Source organism: Acyrthosiphon pisum, chromosome A1 (assembly GCF_005508785.2).
Source record: "Acyrthosiphon pisum isolate AL4f chromosome A1, pea_aphid_22Mar2018_4r6ur, whole genome shotgun sequence".
In the NCBI taxonomy this organism is placed as follows: domain Eukaryota; kingdom Metazoa; phylum Arthropoda; class Insecta; order Hemiptera; family Aphididae; genus Acyrthosiphon; species Acyrthosiphon pisum.
In genome coordinates this window covers 120,310,754-120,328,199 of record NC_042494.1, presented here as the reverse complement: position 1 = coordinate 120,328,199, position 17,446 = coordinate 120,310,754, and the positions used below count along the sequence as shown (strand labels likewise).

The 17,446-nt window shown below is 29.8% G+C and overlaps 1 protein-coding gene across 4 annotated transcripts in view; it reads left to right on the top strand.

Moving 5' to 3' along the window:
* LOC100159106 (solute carrier family 12 member 6) overlaps window positions 1–11,869 on the top strand; it is a 315,886-nt gene extending 304,017 nt beyond the window's left edge. For 3 of the 4 annotated variants that reach the window (XM_029488169.1, XM_016807096.2, XM_003246648.4), the window contains 17 exons: window positions 1,765–1,950; window positions 2,981–3,216; window positions 3,329–3,513; window positions 4,110–4,271; window positions 4,348–4,504; window positions 6,252–6,390; window positions 6,581–6,834; window positions 7,483–7,602; window positions 7,954–8,316; window positions 8,397–8,586; window positions 8,684–8,899; window positions 8,976–9,083; window positions 9,221–9,277; window positions 10,114–10,230; window positions 10,302–10,420; window positions 10,518–10,657; window positions 11,290–11,869. In XM_029488169.1, coding sequence (XP_029344029.1) covers window positions 1,765–1,950; window positions 2,981–3,216; window positions 3,329–3,513; window positions 4,110–4,271; window positions 4,348–4,504; window positions 6,252–6,390; window positions 6,581–6,834; window positions 7,483–7,602; window positions 7,954–8,316; window positions 8,397–8,586; window positions 8,684–8,899; window positions 8,976–9,083; window positions 9,221–9,277; window positions 10,114–10,230; window positions 10,302–10,420; window positions 10,518–10,657; window positions 11,290–11,381 — 2,841 coding nt within the window. In that variant the 3' untranslated portion in view covers window positions 11,382–11,869. The remainder of the gene's footprint in view (window positions 1–1,764; window positions 1,951–2,980; window positions 3,217–3,328; window positions 3,514–4,109; window positions 4,272–4,347; window positions 4,505–6,251; window positions 6,391–6,580; window positions 6,835–7,482; window positions 7,603–7,953; window positions 8,317–8,396; window positions 8,587–8,683; window positions 8,900–8,975; window positions 9,084–9,220; window positions 9,278–10,113; window positions 10,231–10,301; window positions 10,421–10,517; window positions 10,658–11,289) is intronic. The other variant, XM_001944274.5, reaches the window with a different exon arrangement.
* The last annotated feature ends 5,577 nt before the right edge of the window (window positions 11,870–17,446 follow it).

Genomic DNA, 17,446 nt, shown 5'->3' with positions numbered 1-17,446 from the left:
CCGTATTTTAATCAAAAGTTATTCTTTATGAATAATTACAGGTTTGAACATCGTTAAGACAGCACGGCGTCTTTCGAATATTTCAAATATTAATTTATCCTCTGACGCATATTTTCCATACGTTATACATTATGGTGCGCCGCTACTATTAATTACTTACGAGTTTCTGCTATTAGTTTTTCATCGCTTTTATATGATATGCAGGGCAGATCGCTATACATTCGAATAAATTCCATCGAGAAAATGAGTAGCTCTGAGGGCAAAAGTCTATATTTGTGATCAAATAAATGTGGGGTGACTTGCAGACCAGCCGCGTAACATCATTGAAATAAATAATAATGATTGTTTCAAATTTATTGGAAGTCGTATTAGTAAAAGTGTAAAACAAAAGTATACTGTAGTACTATACGGTAGGAGACAAATTATTTCCCTATTTATAGGTTATAGATTTATAATACAACCAGTTATTTTTTAAATTCAAATTATAAATTTTTGAGATACTTGATGAACTTAGCTTTATTCATAGAAAAAAATTAAAGCGTGAAATTAATTAATGGTAATAATGTTTAATCAATAATTTTATCGTTGGAAAAGTGGAAGAACGAAATATAATGTTTCTTCCCTTCTACATGGCTAATAATGAATAAAAAAAAGAGTGTAGGAATATTTAGAAGAATTTTGCGTAAAAAAGTTCAATAGTGACGTCAGAAACATGGTACATAAAAAGGCCTGTTCTTTTTATATTATATTATATAAGGATAAGGATATGGTCATATGGATGACCACGGCTGTTGATGGTATTATACTTCAACATCATATAACAATGTAAAATATCAAAAATGTCCTCGTGGTATATTCTATTTGAATATTTGAAAATGGGCAAAGAACCGTTTTTCCTTACGAATATAGTTTGTACTCAATATATCACCCACTCTGAAAATAAATCCTAGTTACGCCACTGGATAAACCACCCCATAAAACACTGCACTAGGATATTGCCCGTTTTCGATGTCTATATTATTATTATACAAGGACTATAAATATGTTTTCGAAATTCCCTGTTTAAACGCGCATGGTGTTTGGGAAAAAAAATATAAAGGCGTGTATTCAAAAACGGATTCCTTGAATTAGATGCACCGTATAGAAGTCCATAAAAACTGTGATTAAAACGACGTTTATGCTTTTTTCAGATTTCGTTACATAAACCATTACATTTATAGGTTAAACGGAAAATCCAACAACCGTGATACGCACGAAGGGATCATTTTACAACCATTATTCATAACGCTCATATCACTCCCTATTACATTTATGGTTTAATTATCTTAATGCAACCCATTATGCACTATACCGTATGTATATAATATGTATGTTGTATGTAAGTATACGTATGTATGTATGTATGTATGTATGTATGTATGTAAGCATGTATGTAATATTTATATAATATAAATATAATATAATAGGTATATATGAGTACGTTTTCTAACCCATTCACCCGCGCGAGTATACATTATAATATACTATTATTGTATTCTGTATATGCGCGCGCATCACATTATTTGTACGCTCGTCCAATTACTTAAATGTACATAACGAAACCATGATTTTAACGATTATTTTCTTCTCTCTCGTGGAGATTGAACTCCGATGTCAACTTGACATAGTTGTAATATATTACTGCCCCCGCCACCAACCGATCATGTACCATTTTAGATAAAATGCATCCCCAGTCCATTTTAATGAACGGATTTATTTTTTCAGACAATGTTGACTGCTATTTCGATGAGTGCCATAGCCACAAACGGCGTTGTGCCTGCTGGTGGACCGTACTTTTTGATATCCAGGTCGTTGGGTCCCGAGTGCGGAGGAGCTGTCGGTATGCTCTTCTACACCGGTATCACACTGGCCGCATCTATGTACATCATCGGGGCCGTTGAAATCATACTCGTAAGTAACTCGTCGATAGGTCGAAGCGGTTAAAATATGAAAATACATCTCGAAGGACTATGTGCACTTGTAATAATTTATAGGCTCATAATATTTTTGCGTGATCTTTATTTTCATTACAATATACCAAATACCTATAATCAATATTTATTATCACATTATTTTCACCATAAACTTTTTGATAAGTTTATGCTATGAACACTTTATTATGAAATGTATAACTAAACAAATTGAAAACCTACCTAATTGTTTTAATATACAATAGTAGGTAATTGGTAATATTACTATTTTAAAAATATTAAATTACATTTTTAATAAGTATATTTTTAATACAATACATTTTCCAACTATTTATTGTCCTTGATATAATTACATAATATAATAGTGTTACTTACTTATTGATTATAAAATCAGTATATGTACATATTTTTGAAACATAACATATTGTAATAAAAAAACAACATTCTAAACATTTTTGAAAAAGTTTAATACTGCCTAATTAGAATAACTTACATTTTTTCAAAAAAAATGTAATTATGTTGTAAACTATAAAGCCTTCAATATTTTTTTATAATATGTATGATACTTAATATTTTAAGTGGGTTAACAACAACTAAACGACTTGTGGTTAGATTAAAATTAGTAGTTCACAAAAGGGGATGAAATATATGTAATGGCATTTAAGTTTTAAGTAGGAGCTGGATATCGTTCCCTTCCTGTGTCCTCCACTTTAACCACTGATTACCTAATCACATATAGTTTACTTAATATAATAAGCAAACCATATATTATAATGGCATAATATAATATATGGTAAAACCAAACAAACTATGCTTGTACAATAGGATATTTATTGTTTCAATTCGAAATCGATGCTGGCGCGTAGCATAAAAGAAACGGCGAAACAATAACGCTTTTTCGAAAAAATAAATATCAATAATAATATTATTATCGTATGTTGTAAGTCACACGTGTGCAAAAACTACGACAGCTTCTATTTCAAACGTCGAACTTTATTATGTTTCGACAGACGTACATGGCGCCAAGCTTATCGATTTTCGGCGACTTCTCCAAAGACAACAGCATAATGTACAACAATTTCCGCGTGTATGGAACAATATTGCTGATGGTCATGAGCTCGATCGTGTACGTCGGCGTGAAGTTTGTCAACAAATTCGCGTCCGTGGCCCTAGCCTGCGTGCTGCTGTCCATATTGTCTGTATACGTGGGCATTTTTTATAACTTCCATGGCAGCGATAAACTCTAGTAAGCACCCAAGTATACCAAATCGGTCGCCCTGCTTTTTTATCATTATCAATATATAACCATAATATTGTGTTTTTCTTAACGTTTTACACACGATCGTATCACTTTTCAGCATGTGTTCGCTGGGAAATAGGCTACTGAAGGACATGGACTTGAAACACTGTAACAAAGCAATAGGTGGTTACTTGCACAACATATACTGCGCCAATGGAACCGGAGCGTGCGAGGACTACTTCACCAAGCATAATACATCGATCGTGAAAGGCATTCGGGGCATTAGCAGCGGCGTTTTCTTTGGTTCGTGTTTCCTATAGGAAAATTAATAATAATAGCATATAATATATACGACTCGCATCAAATAATAATATGTACCCAAGTTATTATAGGTTAGGTATCCATTTTATAACACACCTAAGTACCTTGTGACTTACTACCCGTTTAGATTTCCTGAAATAACAAAGTAAATATTGAAACATTTTGACTCCAACTGGTCCAACTAGGTATATACGCAAAAATACTGAATGTAGACATTGTTTGTGTTATTTACTTAAATAGTTAGATCAATTCAAATTCGATTATTTTTCAATTATTATTTTCATGATATACCACAGTAAATAAATTATTAGGTATACCGTATACCTACGCTAAAAGTTAATTGTAAAAACCTAAGATTTTTCATTTATGGTTATTGTGCCTTACCGATTTGCACTTATTCGAAATAATTTATAAAAAAATGTCTATTTGATATGACAATTATTAACTAAATTATATTATAACACCTTTATGTTTTCAATTAAATTCGTTAGACTTTTTATAACTATTTTGTTTGGATCAAATAAAAAAAATATCAACATTATTAATGTAAACTATATACTGTGCTTTTTATGTTACAGAAAATATCTTTGGTAACTTTTTGGAAAAAGGACAGTACATAGCAAGAGGTCATCTTCAAGAAGATATCCTTGCATCGAGTAAGAATACGTATAATATGGTAATGGTAGATATCACTACAACATTCACCATACTTATTGGCATATTCTTTCCATCCGTAACTGGTCAGTATTTTCTTTTGTATTTTTTTGTTTTATTATTATTATTATTATCATTATTTATTTGTTTATTTTTCGTTAGGAATCATGGCTGGTTCTAACAGATCCGGAGATCTAGCAGATGCACAAAAATCAATTCCCATTGGTACAATATTGGCTATTCTGAGTACATCATCGGTTTACCTGTCTGCCGTCTTACTATTCGGAGCAACGGTTGATAATTTACTTCTAAGAGACAAGTAAGCATAAAAAAAGCACCCACTTAAGAAATTACATTTGTTGTTCACACACAATCATTTACCACTTCTTTTATTTGAAAGAAAACAATTGAATAACTACATTTTAATCTGGTGCCGATATCATACGATTTAAATACATTTCCTACAGCCATTATTTTCATGTGTACTTATTCAAAGTCAATCAAATAACTGAGTGCACAAAATCGATTTTACCAATGAAAATAACGGACAATGAGGTTAATATATTCAATAGAACATAATTTTAGCTGAATGTCCTAAAAGAGACTACCTATATACTGTACCATAGCAGGATTGTTGTTATCCCTTTTTTATTTATATGCTGTTTTTTTGTATAGGTTATCTGAAAAAGGACTATATTATTTATATCTTATACTTTGTAAATGAAAAAATAATTTTTTCGAGCATCGCCTTGCATACCATACTCTACGTATTTTATATTAGACTCTTATAGGTAGTAAGACATAACGGCGGAAGCGACTCGTCCACTTTGTAGCTTTCACTATATATGTACACAACTTCGATCCAATAATGCATTAGACATTATCTTATCGTATATATAGATTCAAAATTCAAATCATCAACTTTGAAGAACATTATAGGTACCCAACTAAATCCGCTACGTCGTCGACGTTAAATATTAATATATTATCTACAGCCGTGTATTATATGAGTGTAGGGATATAGTTACGACAGTTGTCGACGGGTAGTGCCTGAATATGATAATACGTATATATAATACATAATACATAATACAATATAATATGCGAAAATTCAAGATTTTTTTTAAAAGATTTAATATTATTTTTTTTTACGTTTAATAAAAATATATTTCAATAAAATATGTTAGGCTCGACTATATCTTAATCTGCTTATGTTGCAAACAGCGAATTTTTTACGTACGTCAGACCACATATTTTAGGTTATGTACATTGTCTATATGATAACTAGTATGTAGGTACATTCTATTAAACCATCATAGTTTTAATCGTTTAACTGTACTTTCTCGGTGTTTTCACGATGTTAGATTTAGTACCTATTCGTTTATTGTTTTGTTATTTTAATTTATTTTGAGTTAAATTAATCGAATTAACTAAATTCTAAAAATTATACTTATATATTTGTTGAGAAATTAAATTAAAATGCTACACTTATACATGTTGCGCTTAAATTTATTATCGTTTAAATAAACGTTTTCTATAGATTAAAGAACGACCCTTTATCATAAGTGAAATAGCCATCGAGACAGTCAACGTGTATAATTGTTAATAGTATATACAATTTTCAAGTTTCCGTTCTTTTAATACAATTAACATTATCTTATTAGTATTTCCAAAAAATATTTTCCGGCACGAAATTCTATCAAATGGTATCAAGAAAATGTAACGAATAAACCTAATTAAACAATTATTATATTTTCTTCGTATGTGCATCGTGCCTTGTATGATGCAATAATTTCGAACAATCGTTTCGGGTTTTGGATTTCAAATAATAACCACAGAACTAAGTGTTTATTATTATATATTATAGATGCCTATAATATTATTAATTATTTATTTCGTCATATCATCCAATATTTCTTATGTAGTTATGTCTCATGAGATGATTATTGTTAAACATCGTAATAAAATTCAAAACATAATATACACTCATACATCGAATGTCTTTTGATAAGAGTTGTCGATCAGTTGTAACAACTTGTACCTATATGTGTTTCTAATGTACATAGGTTTGGTCAGAGCATTGGAGGACGTCTGGTGGTGGCCAACATAGCATGGCCAAATGAATGGGTTATTTTGGTTGGCGCGACACTATCGACATTGGGAGCCGGACTTCAAAGTCTCACCGGGGCGCCGAGGCTGTTGCAGGTAAGTGACCGAGTCCTATAATAAAAAAAAACTATAGTACATTATATTATTATATTATGATCTCCTCGTATAATATAATATGATCAATCGTCTTGAGCCCGTCAATTATTTTAATCTCTATATTAGATGTACGCAAAAGGCGTTAATAATATTATGTGCAATAACAATCGAAATGTGTTATCCCGCACAGGCCATAGCCAAGGACGACATCATACCGTTCCTGCGACCGTTTGCCAAATCTTCAGCATCTGGTGAACCCACTAGGGCTCTACTGATAACCGTAGCCGTGTGTCAAGGTGGCATACTGATCGGAAACATCGACAATCTCGCTCCGCTCTTGGCCATGTTCCTGTTGATGTGTTACGCGTTCGTCAACTTGGCGTGCGTCTTGCAGACGTTGTTGCGCACGCCGAACTGGAGACCCAGGTTTAAGTACTATCACTGGTACGTAAAAAAAGTAACCTTAAGCCACGTGCAACGTATAAACCAATGTTGTATTGTTGTAATCAAGCCCGTAACTATGCCAGATCTTCAGAAGGAGAGAATAGACATTTAGGAGTAGGTTATGTATCATAAAAAATAAGTAGCTCACTATGGCCTAATTTTTAATTTAGTTTTTTTAAAATCAAACACAATATTCTAAACTAACATCTGACTATTTGAGAATTAATTAAGTATTAAAAAAAATCCCACATGCTGTACATTTATATAATTAAATACCTACATGGCTACACATATTATAATTTATACTATAGAAAAGCGATTAAAAATGAAGTAATTCCCCGCATTAATAAAAACTTATAACGATAATGGCTTTTAAGTTTTAGTACATAATATTATAATGTAATTTTAATTTTAAAATTTTATAATACATTCGGCCATAGAACATCTCTTGCGCGTTTTTTTTAAATAGGATTATAAACATTTTTAATTAAAAAACTTGCAAGGGTGCCAACGGATAGGTTTATGGATGGACAAGGCGATCCTCCCCACCCTCTCACCAGTGACTACGGGTCTCATTATATAGCGCCACGCGTAGGCCACAGTATCTGTATTTTAATGTAATTCGATTTCGTATGAATTGTTCCATAGGACACTATCGTTCACCGGACTCGTGTTGTGCATTGCTGTCATGTTCATGTCAAGTTGGTATTTCGCGCTATTAGCTCTGGGCATGGCGGGAATAATTTACAAATACATCGAGTATCGAGGGTGAGTTTGAAATAATAATTATTGTGGTGTATATATTATATTATGGTATTATACCTAAGCGCGGGGGAAAAAACAAAATGCGGCGATAATTAATTTCGTCGATTATAATATTTGGTAGTTACCTACACAATAACAATATATAGATACCACAGTGCTATTATTTTTTTATTAATCGGTTTTAAACCGTGTTTAATCGAACGTATTAAATATTAAAATATTATTAACCCATGGGTTTTGCGAATTATTTATTCGGGAAGCAGACCAAAATATAATGTATAGTTCCATACAATACATAGTGCACGATAAATCATAATTATTATTATTCGTTTTTATAATCACGTTTTATTGCAGAGCGGAAAAGGAATGGGGTGACGGTATGCGCGGTTTAGCTTTATCGGCTGCGAGATACAGTTTGCTCAGACTAGAAGACGCGCCACCACACACCAAGAATTGGCGTCCACAGATTCTCATGTTGGTCAACTTCAACGCAGATCTGCCAAAATACCGTAAGATATTCTCACTGGTCTCCCAACTTAAGGCAGGCAAAGGTCTTACAGTGAGCGCGACCGTAATCGAGGGTGATTTCGTCAAGAAAACCGGTCACGATGTGCAATCTACCAAGAAAGAACTAGTGAGATTGATGGACGAGGAAAAGGTCAAAGGATTTGCGGATGTTTTAGTCTCCAAAAACACATCAGAGGGACTCAGTCATTTGTGAGTTTTCATATTTAATTTCGGAGTGACACTCCGATGACGTCATTGACTATATGTATCATATTCTCATACCTATATAGGATACAAATCGCTGGACTTGGAGGATTAAAACCCAACACCGTAATTCTAGGCTGGCCGAACAGCTGGCAACAATCTGAGAACGACCGATCGTGGCAAGTTTTTCTACACACCATTCGTATTGTAACAGCTGCTAAGATGGCTCTAATTGTACCCAAAGGCATAAGATCGTTCCCAGACTCTGCGACAAAGGTAAAAACTAAGATAAGACATTTTTTTCAACAATGGTTTTGAACGACCGACATTCGATAAATCAGTAATTCTATACACGTATGTAACTGTGCAATAGCTGTCGGGCACAATCGATATTTGGTGGATCGTACACGACGGAGGTATTCTGATGCTTATACCCTTCTTGTTGAAACAACACAGGACCTGGAAAAACTGTAAGTTGAGAATATTCACAGTTGCACAGACCGACGACAACTCCATCCAGATGAAAAAAGATCTAAAAACTTTCTTATACCAACTCAGAATACCAGCAGAAGTCGAAGTGGTTGAAATGGTACCTACTAATTTTCACTACTATTGCCTTTCTAAAAAATATATTCAAACGTATTAAAATGGTTTTTATATTTCAGACAAATAACGATATATCAGCTTATACATATGAAAGAACACTCATGATGGAACAACGAAATCAAATGTTAAGGGAACTCAGGCTTAATAAGAAAGAAAGTTTTGGAATGGTAAGTTAAAACGTTAAATTTTGTTGTGTTGAACTTTACAATAAATTAATAAAACTTCAACTTCGATTATTCCTTCATTTTTACTATCTTTAAACACGGCTTGTGGTTTGTTGTTTTATCTTTTTGGCTTACAAAAGATGCGTAATATCATAGATTTCAATCGAGAAACACCGACTGGAGAGAATACACCATTGGTTTGTTTCAGTTTATTTAACTTTTAGGAACGCTTTAGAGTGTTTATGTACTTAGTTGATAATTGAAAATTTGTAGATAAATATTAATTGTTTACCCGTGTAGTGTAGAAAGTAAGCAAATTTCAAGTATTAACATATATGATTGCATAAACTTAAATGCTTCAATGTGTAGAATATATTATTTTAGTATTATAAGTTTTATTTATCGATTCCGCATTGTTACTTTTTAATTTTTATACCTATGAATATTGCTTTTGAATAACATTTTCATTAATGTTAATAAATTTAATTTAATAATATAAATTTCGTATTATAATTATTTTATAATAATATTAATTATTATTATTACGTGATTTTAATTATTTCATGAATAAATTAATATATTTTAGGTTTAATTTGTTTACGATTTCCAATACTAGATACGTAAAATATTTTGATAGTCTTATGTTAAATAAAAGCTCATGATAATTATAACATAACTTTTTCATCAGCAACCAATGCATTATCGATATTTTCGTTTGTTTTAATCAAAATATTATTATACTAATAACATTATACAACTGTTGCAATTTCTTATTAAAATAGTTTACCTGTATCGTGTATATTGTTATTAATTATTATTAATGCAAGAATAATGTATTAAGGCTTAATATTATAATTGTTTTCAACCGTGCTGTGTACTTGACATAGTTTTATCTAATCCAGTTTGTCAGTATAGCTGTGCATTTTAGACGGGCATTCAAAATGTTTCAAAAAACCATGAAACGTTTTGTTATCTTGAATGATACACAATAATTTTTACAAATCAGTATAACCGTCTTGTTTTGGTAATATAGGTACAATCCATAATAGACCAGCACCATAGAAAAGATGCGTCGGAAGGGAGATCGGCTACTAAAGTGCGTTTCCAGGAAGAAACCAGCATGGATGACGAAGCGAAAAAATCGAAATCTGTAAGAATAACAAACGTGACAACGTATGACGTGAGTTGTATTATACATAACGCTACCTCTTTGACGTACAGGCTGATAGTGCATTCGATGCCGACGAGAAACGAGCAACTAGTAATGGCGATAAACCGGGAGTGTTAAAAGACTCACTGCCAAAGGAGACAACAGATTCGTCTACATCGACAATGCGACCGTAAGTATAAAAATATTATAATACCTATTACCTAGCTATATTCTTGGTGACCGGTAACGTATTACATTGTGGTTCAAAACGCTTTATGTTTTTTCAGAGACGAAGATAATGTGAGGAGAATGCACACAGCTGTTAAACTGAACGAAGTCATTGTCAGTAGATCGAGGGACGCTCAATTGGTTATATTCAACTTACCAGGACCACCTAAAGACACAAAATTAGAGAGAGAATCAAACTGTATCCTTTTTTTATAAACCTAATTTAATATTATATTATTATAATCAGCCACTAACAAACGCTATATATTGCAGTTCCAACACATTTTTACAGATATAATTTAACCTAGATACTTACACGAATAATATACTTGAAACTAAATTCAAATACTACAGTTTTACTTTAGGTAGGACAACCATTTTTTTAAAGTTGACAGAGTTTCAAATATATGCGAGGCTATTATGACTTGAAAGTACAAAGTATTAAAATGTTGAAAATATTATGTATTCTACGCACCATAAAAACAGCTATTTATTAGGTTATTTAAAGGAACTTGATTGAAGTTTCACCGTACATTTTAACAATATTGTCAAAATGATAAAAATCACATTAATTAATCTAAAAATAAACAGCAACAATAAATGTAAAAAAATCTATCCACTTGACGTTCATTTTAAATGCGATAAAAATTATCCTTAAGCCCAAATGGCCTATCTGATTTGTCAAATATATTACCGTTTTATTTCTCTTGTGGTTTATTCAGGATGATTGAAATATCATTTTGTGTCAAAAATAAATCTTATTATACAAATTGCAATTTTTAGATAAGTTATAAATTAGCATACATGTATCCTTGACTCATCACCTTATAGACATGGAATTCTTAGAAGTGATGACCGAAGGCCTCGACAAAGTATTGATGGTGAGAGGCGGTGGTCGCGAAGTGATCACAATTTATTCATAAGTAACCTGAAGCTCACGTCTCGTCCATCAGGTACGAATTTTTATACTTGTTTACACTAATTTTATGTTGGCCGGCAACTTTCTCAACACGCCAGGCGTCTATCGAATGGTTTTGTTTTTTATTTCAAATGTTTTGTTTGTTTTTTAGTATTATTACGTTAAACAAATTGTTGCACATAATATAAAATTGTTCATTGTATTTGATAAAAATCATTATCACTGTTTTCTAAAATTATGGTTATTGTTATAATTTACTCGTATGCCCTCATATAGGCACTTAAGCTTAACATTATATAATGTATATTATATATTATTACATGTATTTAAATAGGTTTATATTTATTGTGACCTTTAAAAAACAATGCGACACCAACAACGTTTGTCGAACTTTTTTACATTCAATTTATCAAAATCGGCTTTAATACTTAGTTTTATTTAGGCAAACGAATAAAAAAAAAAATGAAAAAAAAACGCGTAGGAATTTATTCGGCCTTATTTGGTGATTCGTTTTCTCGATAGTATTAACTTAAATAAATAGTGAGTTGGGCGTAGCATTGTTTTATGAGGCTGTGTTTTTTTTTTTTTTGTTCGCTGTACATATTTAAGTCAAATCGATCATTATTTAGTATATTTACGAACATAACATTTTGTCAGCTGTTCAACATTTTAAAACCATAAAATCGCATCAACACCACAATGTTGAGTTGCGATCGTATATTTCTACTTAAATTTTAAGGTTTATTAAAACCCAACGGGGCCGTTCTACTTAAATTCGTCGACCCAAAATATCATAACATGTCTATTGTCTAACACTTCCATAATACTACTACCTACATTATTACGATTAACATTATGATATAATTAAAACATAATAATTCACTGCCAATTTCAACTGTAACACCTGTGAATTGTGAATGAAAAGAGATTATCTGAATACTTTGTTTCTTCAATATTATTAGATGTTGTCGTTTTTCATGCGTAACAAACAATTAATTACCATGATAATGTACCATCCTGTTAAATACGCCAAACGAACACATTGTAATGGTTACCGTTAAGACCAACCAAACAACCAGTATTGTTGTTTGCCTTGTCGTCTGTGTCTTGTGTTATTAGCCTATTTGAATAGAGTCGTTGTACACATTTTAACTTTTATTTGCCGACATTCCTTAACACAAACATTTTTCTTGTAATCCACAATAATTTACTGTTGTTCCACTGAAATATTATTTTACAACATATTGTTGTTATGGTTGTCAATATACTATTTAAAGTTTAAACAAATATTTACTGATATTGAAATGTTAACGTTATAATATTTCATCTATAATTTTATTTTGACGTTTTTTTTTTATTTTTTATTTATCTCATAAGTAACACCATTATTATTTTTATTTTTTTGTGATTATTTACTATTATTTTTTTAGAATATTTTAACAAAAAATTGTATCTATATAATTATTGTTTTTTGTTTTGTTATTATTATATAAACAATAGTTTAAAAATAATGTTAATGAACAAAATATTACTAATTGGTTAAAAAAAAACATAACTTGTTAAGTAATCGATTTCCTTATGTTGTTAAATAAATAACTGAGTTATGGCATTGGAAATGTGTCTTGTATGTTGTTTTTTTTTATAATTAATTAGTTGGTGTAAACTAACGAGATATTTGTTTGAAACGAAATGTGTTGTGTTTGTTTAATTTATGCAGTGTAACTTTTATGATTTATTAATTGCAATAACTTATAGATCGTTATTTAATTTATATTGTTCACTGAATGGTAGGAAACCGTAGGTTATTATTTTTTTTTTTTTATGTCATACAACAATCACATATCTCATAAATATTCATATAATGCCAAATCAATCAAATTGAACAAATCAAAATGTGAACTCATTCGATCTGAAAATCAATCGAAAAAACTCCAATACGTATTACAATACGTGAACGAAATTATTGCAATCGATAAATCATGAAGGTTCGCTGTGTACGTATTGCTAATTTTATTATAAATTATAATTATTATATTTTACGTAATATTTATTATGATGAAAGATTTTAGTGAAATCGTATGATATACAACTATATTTAAACTGGCTCAGCCATCGCTGGCTTTTGTCTGTTTACGTATATCGATATGTACATACATTTGTTGCTTAGGCTTAAATTTCGTTTTCATTTTTCAGTTGAACAGATTAGTGAGTTGAAAAAATAATTAATAGGTAGCGTTGTTTAAATTTCATTCAAACAGCCTTATTAATCGTTATACTAATTATTATGGATACTAACAACAAATTATACTCTGCATAAAGTGTGTACCTATATGTACACACGCATTTAATGAATATTATATATTTCTATACATTCGTTTTGCTCTTAAACAAAAAAAACACAATTTGAATAATCATAAGTTTATTAAACAAATTTGCTACGTAGACGTAGTCGTCGAAATAGTTCATTACTGAAGAGTCTAGATTTGATTTTTAAATATTTTTTGTAAGTCAATTATTAATTTATCATGATAACTTTATTTATAATGTTCATATACATATTGGGCTATCATATTATTAACTTATATTTATTATTATTATTATGTTTCTTGATCATATTGTTTGGAATCTAATTACATATTTCTTATCAAATTGAAAATTATCGAGGTGAGATCCTTCTTTTTGTACATTCATAGTTGGAATAATATGAAAACTAATGACATTCGGTTTCAACGTGATGTTCATAAGGACAAATTTGCTAACGTTTGTACATAATAAGTATTTAACCAATATTAAAATGTACATTGGTATTTAGTTCCCATTTTTAAAAAAAATTTTTTTTTAGGCCATAGTTTTAACTATATTTAATACTAAAAGATTGTTGAAATTTTATAATAAATAAAAAGAGTAATTACTAATTAGTTACAATTTATGAAAAGTAATCGATCTGATTTAGATTTATGACTTTCAATAAAAAATATGTATTGGATTATGAATTATACATTAAAATTCCACGAGTACATTGGTAGCCTATATTCTAAGACATTTATTACATTTCAGTTAAAATAAATATTTTAATTCATTAAATAATTGGCATGCCTACCCAATGTGTGTTTCACAAATTCGTGACAAAGGTATGCTTTTAATTTGAAATTCCTTTATCTGTTATACCTTTTCCAAATTGAAACATAGTACAAATTTTACCCAGAATAAACAAATTTCATTCACCTAATTTGATATGTGATATAGTTTTTATGCTTGAACCCACGCAGATTAAAATGCTATGCAACATAATTCTTGTGGCATTAAAATATGACATTGTATTCCAAACGAAACCAATAATTTGTTAAAAAGAAAATCATTGAACTATAAAATAAATGATGTAATGTTTTTATTATATTTTTATTTCTACTTTTTTTTTTTTACTCATATCTAAATAAACGTCCAATTCTCCCTAGTCTGTTATAAATATATGAGTTGTATAAAAATTAAAATAAAATACCAAACGATTGTATTTGGGATATTTCACTATACATTAATAAAAACCCAGCTCAAAAATTAGATTATACTTGAAATATTATTTTAAATATCGTAATTTTCTGTCTAAAAAAATTGGCGGAGGCTGAAGCAAATCTTTTTTTTTGTATTTTATAATAAACGAATAGAATGTTACTGGACTTGTTGTATATGCCTGAATCAATTGGAAGCAAATTTAAATATAGTACACTTATATACTTTTAAAACAATATTTATGTGCCAATATGCTTAGTCATTTTAGTACTTATTCAGTTTTCACATACAAAATACATACATATTTCCCAAGTTGAAATTCTGTAACCAATAATAGTACTATATATACACAATATACTATAATACAATAATAATTGTATATCATACATAATAATAACATACCTAATATATTCAAAGTTACGAATAATAAAATAATATATTATATTATATTATACAAATAAATTATACGTGTCAATGCACTTATGTTAGTAGTTGACGCACTGTTGTAAGTTGTTAAAAATTTAAAATTCTGTTCCTATGTATGAATTTTTGAAAATGTAAAAAGAAAAATCAAAAAAAAAAAATGTAAAATTAGTGATTATGACTATTCGTTTGTTATTTTCAAAAAAAATTGTTTTTATTATCCTCTCGCTGCGTTCCTGTCAAATATTATATACATAATAGTTTTTATTGTAATGAAAAAAAATAACGATGATTTTAATATTGATATACCTACTGCAAAAACTGCAATAACTATTTACCTGAATATTAATTTTAAAAATATAATATTAAAGTGTGCGATGTGGGTACAAAGTGCCAAGTGGAGTATGCTTATACCTATATTATAATTTATAGATAATATAATATTTGATGTCACATCACTCCAAGTACCTATTGCAGGCAAGTACCTACGTGAAAAACTAGAAATGATGTTCTTTTAATACAACTTGTAAGGTATTAACTAGGCAAAAGTTAAAAATAATAAATAATATGTATTAAAATATGATTTTTTCTTAAGTTTTTAATATTCATTTACTCTGATTTATCGTCGACTTCATATACATCGAGTGTATTAGAATATGATTCAAAATATCGTTTATTTATTACTATTTTTAAAGGATGTAAACTACATGATGTAAAACGGAAACACCGAATATCAAAAGCTGATATGATTTTTTATAGCAAAAAAATACGAATGTACTCGTAACGTAGCTGTGCGGTTGATATAAAATAATACGGACAGTGTATACCAATAGGAGAAAAAATACCTATACGTAAGTTATAACGCAATTTGGTCGATCATCGGGTTGCGATTATTTTCGTGGCAATAATGTTCTTTTGTATCAAACGATTTTTATCCACTATCCAGCAGCCATCAGCGCACTTCCACGCGCATGTACCTATTACAAATTATATACCCAAAAATCAATGCGATGATAATATTATTTAAGCTTAATCTTGTCGTGTGCTCGACCTTGTTGAGTATCGACAGAAATAATAAACTACTGTAGCTTCAGATATCGCTGTGCAGTTATATCATAAACCTATTTATTCTCTAATAATAGTAAATAAGTATTATATTTTGTTATTAAGTTTTGGGGAAAACCACAAATTTTGAATTTTGGCTTCAATGTTTGAATAGCTACTTTAAATCACAATTATCTCTGAATACAATAAAACTTGAATTTCTGTGCGTAAATTTGATATTATGCTACGCGTTTGTAAGACAGAGACAACAAACGCGGGTGTGACGTCCTCTTAATAGCTATATTGTGAGTTGGTGAAGACACTAAGAGAATTTATATAAATAATTAAATATACATACATTTTTAGATTTAGCATAATTTATTGTAGCCAATGTAGCCTATTATTTTTATTCGTTTTTAAAATAGATTTTCAGAAAATTATTTCTATGTGCTTAGTTAACTTGAAAAAGTTAACTAAGATAGGTGCTATTATTATTATGAGCCATTTTCAGGGCGTAATATGAATTATTAAATTTTGCTTCAAGTTGAGATAAAATTTAAATAACATATTATATTATTGAACAATTATAATTTTGATGACAATGAAAGTTCCAATAAAATAATATTATCGATATTGATGTCATTATAAACATTTACAAAATTTCTTGAGTAGAAAAAAAGTTGTGTAAAATCCAAGAGGATTGCTGCTTTCATTTTTTAATAAAATGCATGCATATTAATAATAATTAGCATTTGCATGAATATTATCAATAATAAATTATACAAGACGTAACGAATTTCCAACACTCGATCTCTGCGTCCACCTGTGGCGTATTTAGGAATTTTGATAGAGGGGGGATGAAATATATAATAATAGGTACACTCAATAAATACGAATATAATATACATTTTTAAAATCCTCTTACTTGTTGAGTTTAGTGTGGATCAAGATGAAATAAGAATTAACACAAATTGTATAGTACCTAATAGGTAGTATTTATTATAAATTCATATACTAACGACAATCCCGTGTTTAATACGATAAACAAAAAAAATAGTTAGAATACAAAATCCTGTTTTTCTATTTTTTTGGATG